Consider the following 12,918-nt stretch of genomic DNA (forward strand, 5'->3'; position numbering starts at 1 on the left):
TTTATCATTTTTTCAATGGTCCTTTTAGGCATCTTACAACCTCCTGATAGTAAATAAAGATCGACTTCCAAAACATAATGATACTAGTTTTAAAAATTTGTGTAACTTACGAATCTCCTATTCTTCTGTGAATTTTCTCTTCTGAAGAGCATGTGTTGTTTTCTTTAAATATCAAAAGAAACTGATCAATTCCTCAAAAGAAATATAAATTTTCATAAATAATATAAATAACGTAATGCTAGAGAGGAAAACGGCTAGATAATATCTTTATTGATTTCACAATCTCGCAGCTTGAGAGGAATAAGAGGTGGTTTTCGGTTAACTTCCAGATAGCTCTTATTTTGGTTTTACAACCCTCGGTTAACGCCTGACTGAATTATTAAAATTTATAAAACACATTAAATAGTTTTAGACCACACAAGATTAAACCATCGCAAAGAGCAAATTCTCTGATTATCGTCACGAAACGAAAGCTCTTTCTTACCAATTATATTTCCAAACTTAATAACTTAACAAAAAAAAACAGTTTTGCAAAACGCCAAAAAATATTACATTAGTGTTTTTTTAATGGTCCGATTAGTATATTTATTTTTTGTCACTATCGTACATGGGTATAACGTCGAATACCTAACAAAAATCTCAATAAGGAAACTTACAAGAAAACAAATATCCAGTCAGGCAGCTATTTTCATCACTATACTAAACAACATAATTGTGAGAATTTTAATTTTAAATATGGTTTGATATCGTATAGTGTTATCTCAAACCAATTTTCTTCTTTCTAATTGTAAGTAAGAGATCTTCAGCCACAAAACTTGAACTTGAAATCCTATTAGAAGAATAATTAAGTATAGTTATTAAATATAATTAAATATGTAGTAATGATACTTTATTTCAATTAGCTATTTTAATTTAATATTTACTTGGATTTGTAATAAGAAAAATTGGTTGTTTTACTTTATAATAAAATTTGTAAATATCTTCGGTACTCGATGTTTCCATCGCCCAGTTAATAGTTTAATTCCATTAAATCAAAGTCGGAATCAAAACAATAATAGAAAAAATAGCAAGGCACGACCATTATTAATCAATCAACGATGTGTTCCCTTCTTCAGTATAAAATAAATCTATATATATATATATATAATTATATATATATATATATATATATATATATATAAAGCCTGTGAACATAACCTCAGATATACCAAGGAGGAAACGGGCAGCTTTTTCCGTGATTAGTTTTCTCCAGGGCCAGTCATGAAACGAGCTAACGTTATTTCTAGGATAAAAAACTACAGAATTATGAATGGTAGAATACTTTCCCTGTTCACCGCACAACGGTGCCACCAGCTTCACGAGGCGATTAAAACCATAGAGGTAATATGGGTAGAGAGAGCGTGACGTCACAAATGCGTGTTCAACATGGTTGGCTCGAAAAACACGGACTTAAGGACGATTGCTGTTGTTGACATATCGCATCGGGGCGAAAATACGTGTTATGTGCTAATTTTTGAAAATGGTTCTGTATTGCTGTGCGTTTGGATGCAAGTCAATACATCATAAAGGAAGCCAGCTAAGTTTTCACAAGTAAATATGCTTATTTACGTGAATATTAGCATTAAAATACGCTGGTGTTTGGTACTTGAGAGCTATAATTGGCTTTTTATCTCTCAGTTTTAATCTTTTTCAGTTTTCCGAAGGATGAAAACCGTAGAAGGTTGTGGGAAATCAAAGTAAGACGACAAGATTTCAAAGCAACTTCGGCGACAAAAATATGTTCCAAACATTTCGAAGAGGAGTGCTTCGATATAGTGAAGTTTGGTGGTACATGGCTAAAGAACACTGCTGTTCCCACAATTTTCGATTTCCCTCCGCATTTGCTTACCACTCTAAACCCGAGGAAACCAGTCAAACAGTTGTGTTGTAGAGGAATGTCACGACACTAATGGAAAGAGAAGTAAACAAGGTTATGTCCGAGATACGACAAAGGCGACATACTCGTCCGAAACGTATGTGTCAACAGAGGCAGAAGGTAAAGAAATACATCACTTAACAAAGTTATAATCATATTTCACCTAAATGTGCAACAAAGTATTGCATCCACTTGGTGTGTAATCATTTCGGCTAGTGATCTCCGGATAGTTAATTAAATGCATCATTGTTATACATTGATATAATATGCAACACAATGTTGTAACCTAGCTATTCTATTTTAGTAAGTTATAGGCCTACACAAAGCAATATTTTTTTATATTTATTTTTATTAAATTCCTAAATAAATTTGGAGTACAAGTCTCATTGGATGTAAAATAAGTCAATAATAATAATAAAATTTTATATATATAACATCAAATAGGTAAGACAGATAAGTAAAAGATACAACATACAAAACAATATAAGAGTATACCTAAAGATGTAAAGGATAAATTAGTACAAATGTACATAAAAGAGTAATAATTATATAAATAAACAGACACGAACAGATCCTTTGAGAACTCCATGGTAAATGATCCGAGTATTAGAAGTTGAATTTGTTCATGTCATGTTATCTTTTGTAATTACACTTTGTATTCTAGAATTAAGGTAAGATTTAAGTAAATTTTTGAAATTATTTCTTATTCTATAGTATTCCAGTTTTTAAATAAGGATTTCATGATCTACACAATAAAGCCTTAGGTAGGTCATAAAAATTTTAATAACATCTTAATGATTATTTAGAGCTAATATTTCCGTGGTTAGTTTAAATATTGCATTATCAGTAGATTTATTCTTTTCAAAGCCTAATTAAGACACAGTTAAAGTATTATAATGCATTATAGGTTTTAAAAGTCTGGTGGACTCAAGGAACAAATGTGTTACAATTTAAAAACAAAGAACATACATTTACAAGTTTTTGGAACATTAATTAAATTAACCTTAAAATAAATATATTCCTTCTTAAGTAACTGTGTAACTACTTTGCAGATTTTTTCGATTAACAAGTTTTTTCCAGCCATGTTTGGTAAAGTATTTTCTCTCAAATTCCAATACATCCACCAAACCAACATTACTATAACTAGGTACCACAAATTAATTTAACTTACTGTTTTTGTTTAACTTCGTTATTGACATGTGACTCAAATTTCAGTTGGTGCTGATGTAGGATACCCACTACTACTACATCCTTGGTTTAAGTGAGCCTTGGAAGTTGCAGTTGTAAATTTCTGAGGGCATTTTAACTTTCATTATGACTTTACACCTAGAGTAAATACCATACTATGCTTATCAATTAGTATTACATCCACAATTGATACAGTGAAAATGTTTAACAAAACTGGTGCACTATTGATATTTTATTGATGACTTTCTTTATGAGTAGGCTTATGATAGTAGTGTTTTAATGCACACACGTTAGCCTATACTGATTTCATAGAGTGTGACTTGATATGTTTTGTAGAATTATGCATAAAAAAATTTCTATCTGTGGCACGCAATTGGGTTGTGGACTGCCTGGTTGCCATCCCCTCTTCTCCCACTCTATCCTCCTTCACAGTACATTATCCTTTATTATGTCCACTAATGGCGTTCTAAACTTGTGTGCTAAATTCATGATTATCATTATATAATAAATTCTATCTGTCCTTGCTACAATGAATGAAAATTAGTCAATTTAACCTCTGTAATGTTTTACTAGATGGTGTCAACTATCATATAAAAAAATTTATTTAATTTATGTCACTTCTGTGTAGAGTCTGTTTTGTGTTATTTGATCGAGATGTGAGTTTTGTGTTCAAATTGTGTGTTGAATATTTTTTCATTAGTTGTGCTCTCAACAGGTGGCACCAGTTATGTTTCTCCAAGATACCAATACATTGGTGACTTAAATGAACAGGATATTCAGTCTCCGAGGAAGGCCAAGAAGTTTCTTGCTATTGTGAAAAATGGACTAAAGAACCACAGAAATAAGTGTAATGCACTGAGGATGAGAAAAAAAGACTTGTGAAGAAGTTTATAATTAAAACCACTACGAAATTGCAATGCATTAAGCACTAGCCTTTACATTAATCAGTAAGTTCGGTCTAAAGTCATAATATAACTTTTGCATCACAGTAATGCAACAGTTACACAAAGCAATATTATTTTATTTATTTGTATTACTTTCCATAAATCTATTTGTAGTACAAGTCTCACTAGATGTAGAATAAATCAATTATAAAATTATGCACAATTCATACAAAACTAATTCACAGATTCACACACACAATACAAGGCATAAACAAAACGTACACGTGGAAATGGTGAACTGCGCTATCACATCTATTCAAGGGCGCCCATAGGATGAAAAAGGGGGGGGGGGGGGGGTGAGCAGACCTTCAAAAAGTGCCAAAAATTACTAAAATTTGCCAAAAATCTTCAAAAACACCTAATTTTTTTTCTTTTCCTGAAAGCTATGGTGAGGGGGGCATGGCCCTCGCCTGACCATAGGTATGGGCGCCCTTTTATTTATTACAGTGCATTTTAAAGGAGCAAAATTATTCAATAACCTACCGCAGAACATTAAGGAAATAAAAATTTTTCAACAATTTAAAAAAAAGTTAACTTGCTACTTCAAGAATGCTACTACTCCACAGCAGACTATCTAAATAGAACAACCTTAACTTCCACTTTATACCTACTTTATTTTTGATTATTTATAAATACAATTTCAATGTTTACGAGATACAGTACACTCCCGATTATCCGCGAAATTAAGTGGCGGGGCCACAGCGGATAGTGAAAATCGCGGATAATCCGCAAAAGAGCCGAAAAAGGGAAACAAAAAAGGAAATATTAATTTCAACTTAATATATTAAAAATTTATTTACAGTAAAAGTTACAATTTACAGAAAAAATTATAAAATAATGCTAAAATTGTAGTATTTAACTGAATAATTAACATACAATAAATTTCACTGATGTAAACATAAAAGTGCTCGGTACTTACTTCGTAACAAGGATACAGTACATACTGTACGTACTCAGACACTTCATTAGACATTAAAAAGCACAACTCTTAAAATTTACAACTTTTTGAAAAAAAAAATCAGTCAGTTGCTTTTGTATCTTGCTTTGGAAACATCTTTTCTTAATTCTTGATTGAATTTCCGCAACATAAGTTTTTCAGCCAACTGCGCATCGTCGTCTTGTTCCTCTAAATAGTGAAGCAGTCCGACAATGTGTTGCAAAGCCGCTTCGTGAGTCATCTGCGCCTTCGCACTGGGCACATCTGTTGCGTTTTACTGTATACTGCACACAATACACTCGTCAGTAGAGTTCAAATTTGCTCACTTGTAATAAAATACAGATTTACATATGTACTGTATTTGTTTCGTAGCATGCGCGGATAATAGGGAGTTTACTGTAATTCGTAATTCATATCTTGTACAATATTTGTCTCTACTGTATTACTACTTTAACTTTATGCATGTAGTTATGTTAAGATATGTTTTAATTGTATTGTAAAATATGTAATTGTAACTGTACTACTACTGTTTAAATTGTAGGGCCTAACTGTATACAATTGTATTATTGTATCAAGCCTATACTTCTACTTGTATTAATGTTTCTGCAACCATTTTGTGTTAAACTTGTGTCAACTGTCAAATTTAAAATTTTATCTTTAGAAGCTGTATATGTACCTGTAACACCAGTTTTATTATTTTTTTCCCATGTCTGGATTTTTGGTATTTTTAACTTTTACTGTTTGTATGTTAAATTATATTTCTTGATGTGTCCTATACCATTTGTGCAAATGTCTGTATGTTCAGATGGACGAAAATAAATAAATAAATTAACAATAAATTATTTTTATATATACACACACACACACAACACATCAGGTAAGACAGAGTTTCATTTGTATATGAAAAGTAGATTTTTAAGATCTTACTATATTTCACAAAGTCTTGATTTTATTTGAAGAGTTGTTAATGTTTTTACTTTTTCATTTTAATTTATATATTTAATTTTTTTTTAATTTTTACTATATTTTTTATAATAAATTTTATCTTCAAGGAGACCCGTATTTCTAGATTTTAGATATGTCTCTTTTAACTTGACAAGATTTAGCTATACCCTTTGTTAACCTTGGACAGTGATGTAACCGGGGTGGGGGGGGGGTGTTACGGAAACCCCCCCCCCTTTTTCCCTTCAGGGTTTTAAAACAATAAGAGCCAGTGAAATCAAAATAAGAAAATTATAAGCAATACACAAGGTTACACAGGGATTAATTTGAAAGTATTATTGTAATCCTCATAGTGGCCTACAACAATGCATCCCTCCCCCCTCTTCCCACACAAATCCAAAATATAAAATGTTTATCTGTCTTTTCTCTAGCAAAATCACTACTTTAATTTATGTGTGTAAGTAATGGACTTCTATAAGTGAATTGTTTCCTAAGATGTTAGTGTGACAGAGTTTTATTTAACTCAATGAAAAATATGTAAACAAAACTTAACCCACCCACCCCCCTTTTCATGAAAAACTGGACCCCCCTCCCATTTCACAAAATGGGACACCCCCCCCCCCCCTTCACAAAATCCTGGCTACGGCCCTGCCATGCATTTTGATATATAGATTTTTTGGGAGTACTACAGTATTTTATGGGGCAACAAGCATTGAAATGAAATAATAAAATCTTTTGAAAATTGTTATAAAGTTTTAAGAATCAGATTCAATCATTAAAGGCTCCCAAGATTTTGACTAAAGAAAATTATAGTAATTTAAGAGAGCTGTCATATATTTGTTTATATCTAACTTTTGTTATAGACTTATTTACATTACTTAAATTATAATTTATGCTCAAAACCTGTGGATCATGTTCAGACTGACCATTTAAAATAGCCCCTGTACTAAATGAATGATAATTTTTAGTTATTCTTAAATATATTACCAATAGCTGTTGGTGTTGAGAATGTTATTCTATTTGGAAAATTACCACATTGATCATACTGTACGTTAAGAAAAGAAAATTTAGCAATTTTTTTGTGAGTTCTTTCCACCATATAATTCACATTAAATCACCTCACAAAATAAAATAAAAGTTAACTGAAAAAAAAATTACATCTATTTGCCAGTAACCCTGCTAGGTGCTCCCAGCTATCCCTCACAGAGAGGTGGGTGACAGCACCTCTAACATTTTGATTAATTAAATTAAGAGTAATATTATTTAACTTATCTTAGGAACTATTTATTTTACTCATAATTTCAAAATTATAATCAAAAGTGGTTTCTATTTGAATTTTTTTTGTAGAATCAAACTAGTTACTCACTAACCTATTTAAAAGTTATATTTTTTTGTATAGTATGTATTACAATTTAACAACAAAGAACACATGTACGTTTACAAGTTTTTTGGAACAATCATTAAATTATCATTAAAATAAAGAGGAACATCATCTTCCTTCTTAAGTAACTGTTTAACTACATTGCTGAATTTTTCACTCAAGTCTTTTCCAGCCTTATTTAGAGAAAATCCATGTTTGGTAAAATATTTTCTCTGAATAGCACATCTAACACTCCCAAAGGTATAAATACTCTCATTTAATGATCAGCGAACGCCTACAGAATCGTTACGTTCATGCTTTTGTAATTACGAATCTGAAACAAACTTTGAATTCCCGCGCAAATTATCCTTAAGTCACGTGATAGGTGTTGACCACACAGTTATACATGTCATGGTATAGCCAACGCTCCCTCTACCTATTATACCTCTAAGATTAAAACGCCATCCGTGTCGGGCAGCCCTGCTAGCTTCCAAAGAGCAATACAATTTTCTTATGGTTTGGCGACTTCTCTAAGTATTATTTATATTCGGTGATAATACTAAGCATAGCTACTAATCTAATATTACACTAGATAAGAAGTTTGATAAGTATGCCACATTTAAAATATTGTTTCACTTAACTCAAAATACTGTAGGTATCTCTTGTTATGAGAAAAAAAGGCAGTTTTGATTTTAATCAAACCAAACGAAACATAATCTAAACTTGAAACTAGAATAGATTGGAATTAATTACATACTTTTCTTACAATGGTATAATATTAGCCACATACTGAAAGTTGTGTGAGCGAATCCATGGGTTATTAGAAAATATTTGATAATTTCTCTTTATCTAACCAAAAATATACAATTTGGTTCACTTGAAATTATTAAATGCGTGAATTTTGTTTCTCTAAACAGTTTAAAACTGCATTAGGCATACAATGTTATAGAAAGAAGCGGGAGACATATGCGGCGTGGGCGTTACTCGGAATTTAAGCTATCACGCTGAAGGCGTGGATCTAGAAAAAAAAGGAGTTGGGCAAGGGAAGGGATTTTTCATAAGCACCAGTAGCCTTTATAATTACAGTAGCCAGTTAAAAAGGAAAAAAAAATCATTAAAAAGCTGGCTTTTCATCACGGCGCTGCATGAGTTAAGCTCACTAACCACATTTTATGGGCGGCATTTATACAATATTGCTCACTTTAAAGCAGAGAAAACAGAATGTACCTTAAAAAAGTAACTCTGTCAAAATTACCAACAAAATTACAAACTGTCATTCAAATTAATCTTCAAGGGAGAATGGTTAATGCAGTTATTAATAATCATGTTTAGATAAAGCTAGTAATCTTCAGGCTTTTTGTATTACGTCCCGAGGTCTTAAAACCTCAACTTATTACAGAAAAAAATAACAACAATCTGCATTATCAGGGACTGAAGATTGCCATGATTTGATTTAAGACTTTAGACTTTACAATGGTATATATAATGGAGTAAAAGTCACTAAATCATTGGGGTCCGCCTTTATTGTTTGCATGTATTAATTCTTACTAAGACGCATATAAAACAGAATTTATAAGTTGCAATGTTTATTACTGCAACTAAACATCAAATACGACGTATCGTATACTGTATGGTCAAAATGTTCCTACATGCAAGGCGAGAAAGTTGTTTTGATAACCTATTATTATAGGCTTAGAGCTTTGACCATACTACCTTGCCATTGATACCGTCATGGATCAAGAAGACGCCGTACATTATCCTCAAGGATTTTTAAATTCATTGAATCCGTGTGTGCTACCCCCACATTGGTTGGAATTAAAAATTACCATTCCAATTATGTTATTACCTAACCTTAGACCACCAAATTTATGTAACGGAACCAGACCTCAAGTGAAATTTCTTATAAAAAATGTCATAGTAGCTATAGTTTAGACTGGGCCAACAATTGGGCAAACGGTACTAATACCTCGCATTCCGATTAACCATTTAATTTAAAATGTTAAATTTTTTTGAAGGTAATGGTTGCAGTCAATATAAATAAATGGCAGGGACAAACTTTTAAGTATGTCGAAATAGATTTCAGAGAATACTGATTTCCCACGGACAATTATATGTTGCCTTATCTAGATCAGGTTGCAGAGAAAACCAGTATATACTAAATACCATACGAAAATACGACTAAAAATACTAAAAATATTGTATATGCTAAAGTACACGGGATAATTTGTAAAGAAAGATTTCTTTAAAATAATTTAGTATGTGTAAGATATTTGTGTTTACTTAGTATGTAAAATTTTTGACGTGACAACGTCTAATAAATCTATGAACGCTGGCTGCACGCACGAAATTGTCCCACTACGGATGTCCCAATTTTTTTTTTCCTAACCTAAGCTAAAAACTAAGTGTATTGGGAGGGGTCCGGGTTAGGGAGAGACTCTAAGTGCGTCTCAGGCCGAAGCTTATACGCTCTAATCATGCAGGGGGTACCATGCAAAAAGGGGAACATGCATATGTGCTAAGGAGGGGGATTGGCTAGCCATGGCAGCAATTGGCGCCATGACTAACTCCCCTCACTTGACTATTCTAGACTAAACTAGATAAGTTGGGCCCAGGTAAAACCTGCATAGACACAGGGAAAACCCTGGGCACTGACATGCGGGATGCAAAATTCATGCATTAATTTCATGCTGGTTGGTTACGGGAGTAGAAGGATGGCTCAGGAAGAAGAGTTGGAAGAGTAGAAAATGTCTACTAAGCAAGGGCGGGCACTTGGACATTTCTGTCCGCATTTTAGTTTTGGTAGGACTGGTTTTTAGGGGGCGACTTTCGTCGTTTCCCGCCAGGTTGCCAGCCAGCCAGGTTAGCTGAAAGAGAAGTGCATATTACAGCTGTAATTATATGACCGCAGCTCCCAGGTTGCCCCAGCTGCCACGGTCATGCATGCCCGACACATTGTGCTGCCAGCCTAGGCATGTCAATCATCGGCTAGTCCAATGTTGCTTATTTGCACCGCAGGACGTGGTCAGGCACATGGTCAGACACCTATTATTCAATAGTGAGGCTGCTCACTGAATATATTTTAATCTAAGGGTCAGTCAGGACACATGTGTGTAATTCATTAGGGCCCCGCTGGGCCAAAACGCGACTGGTTTCATTAGAACCCCGCTGGGTCAAAAACACGACTAGATTCAGCGAGCGGCGCAACGAGTGTACTGGGGTTGTGGGGGCCTTAATTCCGACACATGATGCTGCCAGCCTGGGCATGTCAATCATTGGCTAGTCCAATGTTGCATATTTGCACTGACGGATGTCCCACTACGGATGCGTGGCATCTCTCTGGTATGTTGCGGACGGTACAGGGAACTCGGCTGGCACGTGGCGGCGTACTGGTTCGAGGTTATTGTTGTGCACCGCGCCACGGGAGTATATTCGCAAGAAAATGTCGTTCTTACAAGTACGTATTATTTTAATTACTAGTGTAAATCAGTATATTTAAACAGTGTTGTATGAGTATTGTTTTAGCTGTGTAACTAAATATTTATTGCTGGTATGATACTTTTCACGCCTTAGTTTGACATTGGTAATTATTTGTCATGAGTTATTATTTGATCAACTAAATCACACACCGTATTATAGTTAAGAGCCCACGAGCGTGTAAATATTTCTATTCCAACAGAGAATATGCTAGTTAAAATAAATTCAAACAAATATCGTGCGTGGAATATTATTAATTTATAAAATCTGAAACAATTATTTCCAATATGGCCTCGTGGCCGTGCGGTTAGTATCGCTGACTACCATTCGATAGGTTGACGGATAAAATTCCGGCAACTGTAATTTTTTTTTGTAGGCTACTTGTAAAAATAAATACGGCCCGCACGACACTTCAAAAGTAATAAATGTATTTGAATTAATGAATGCAAATAAAAGTAAATTTATTAATTAAATTGTAGTCTTCATTTCACTCCTTCTTTGTATCCATACAAAATAGTGATAAATCAATAAAAATTATTCAATTTTATTCATAAAAGTATGCAGAGGTAGATTTTATCATACAAAATATAGAAAAATAAAAAAAAATTCTTCCTTAAAGAATATAATATTTTTAATGCCTAAATGGTTTGGTTGCAAAAACCTATTACGGCTCAGTCTCAGGCCGAATATATTATTTCCTTTTCTTCTGGATCAATCATTTCTCAATGTTTTATGACGTTGTCTAATTAAACTATCGTCCGTAAACCGACTTTACAGACAACCAAATTTTTATGTAAAAAAATTAAAAAGAATTTTATAAAAAATCTTTATACGCGTCATTTTTACAAAAAAAAATTGTATTATAAATAACGACCCAAAAACCCATCGAAGCTTGTGCTTGCGGCTATTTTTCTATAATACAAGCTAAAACTTATGTGGTCTAAATATTGTTGGACCCAAGATGGCCTTGTTTCGGTTTCTATCTCTACCACTGAAGGTGGTCGTCTGGCTAGGTGGCTGACCGGCGTGCAGAACCTCGGTGTTGAAGCACCGTTTATAAACCGCTCAAGATTTATTGAAAGTATCTGAATTACGATTAGAATTTAAGAGCCATTGCATAAGTTTCGTTTTGTGGTTTTATTCATAACGTATACTTTTTTGGTTAGTGAAAAAAGGCTAAACCGAGTGTTTTCTCGGACTCTTTAGGTATGAAAAATTCTACACACAGTATTGTAAATGGTATAGCGAAGTACAGGGAGCCTTTATCTTTGCCGCCATAAAACTATAGGCTCACTGCTTAAGGCCCCATGAAGGTGCGTTACCGACGAGAAGACTGCATGTCAGTTCGCTGTCTGGTGCGTAGAGGCGAAGAGGCGTGCGATGCGCGAGCCAGTGTCGCCCTTATAGCTCATGCGTCCAGCCAGGCAGCCCCCTTAAAGGTGGGCTACTCTTAAAGCCAAATTAGGTGCCCAAAACAATCCAAAAAGCAAACCGTGTGGGTTAATCACTTTTCAAGCGGAAAGAACGACTCACTAAACTTGTTATGAAACCGATTAAAATGGCCGTTATACACATGGAATAAGAATCAGCTGACAGGAAACTACGGTAAAAAGCAATAAGTTACAGTTGAAAGTGATACTCACAGGTTCTTAATGGCGACGGCGCCTCTGAACGTCTTCCTGCCTATGACCTCCAGCTCGTTGTGACTGAGGTCTCTGAAACACGATCGACATCCGTCAACACGCATCCCTCTGCCACGTGAGCACACTCTTCTACTCACAACACTTTCAAAAGTTTTCGTTAAAAAAAAAAACATTCTCCTCCTGCAAATATTTATAGTTAGATTCAAGAATTATAATTTGATCTGCTCAAAACAAAACCTTTGGCCGTAAACAGTTTAAATACGTTTTGTTTCTTAACGTCGTATAAAATGTTTCATTTTCGAACTGGCCTTCATTATGAACTTCCGTTTGTTTCAAAAAAAATGTGTGCACGGAGTCCACGCACGGCAGAAGTGAAACTTCTTCTCATTGTATTATTAGGTAGGATATGAATATAATCTTCGGCTGAGGTCGCAGTTGAAACAAAATAAAGGCAAGTACGTGAGCGCTAAATTATGTTATTGCGTAAGTATGCAAGTGTAAAGTATGCAAGTATA

The 12,918-nt window shown here is 33.9% G+C and overlaps 1 protein-coding gene and 1 long non-coding RNA gene across 5 annotated transcripts in view; one reads left to right on the plus strand and one right to left on the minus strand.

The window, feature by feature from the left end:
- Positions 1-12,918, minus strand: part of LOC134527439 (protein slit) — a 1,108,315-nt gene that overhangs the window by 127,596 nt on the left and 967,801 nt on the right. For all 4 annotated transcript variants that reach the window (XM_063360124.1, XM_063360123.1, XM_063360122.1 and 1 more), the window contains exon 5: positions 12,404-12,475. In XM_063360124.1, the coding sequence (XP_063216194.1) occupies positions 12,404-12,475 (72 nt within the window). The remainder of the gene's footprint in view (positions 1-12,403; positions 12,476-12,918) is intronic.
- LOC134529892 (uncharacterized) lies at positions 1,458-4,316 on the plus strand. Its single transcript, XR_010074735.1, has 3 exons — positions 1,458-1,590; positions 1,678-2,035; positions 3,819-4,316. It is a non-coding gene; the product is annotated as an uncharacterized LOC134529892 (long non-coding RNA).

Source organism: Bacillus rossius, chromosome 1 (assembly GCF_032445375.1).
Source record: "Bacillus rossius redtenbacheri isolate Brsri chromosome 1, Brsri_v3, whole genome shotgun sequence".
Classification (NCBI taxonomy): domain Eukaryota; kingdom Metazoa; phylum Arthropoda; class Insecta; order Phasmatodea; family Bacillidae; genus Bacillus; species Bacillus rossius.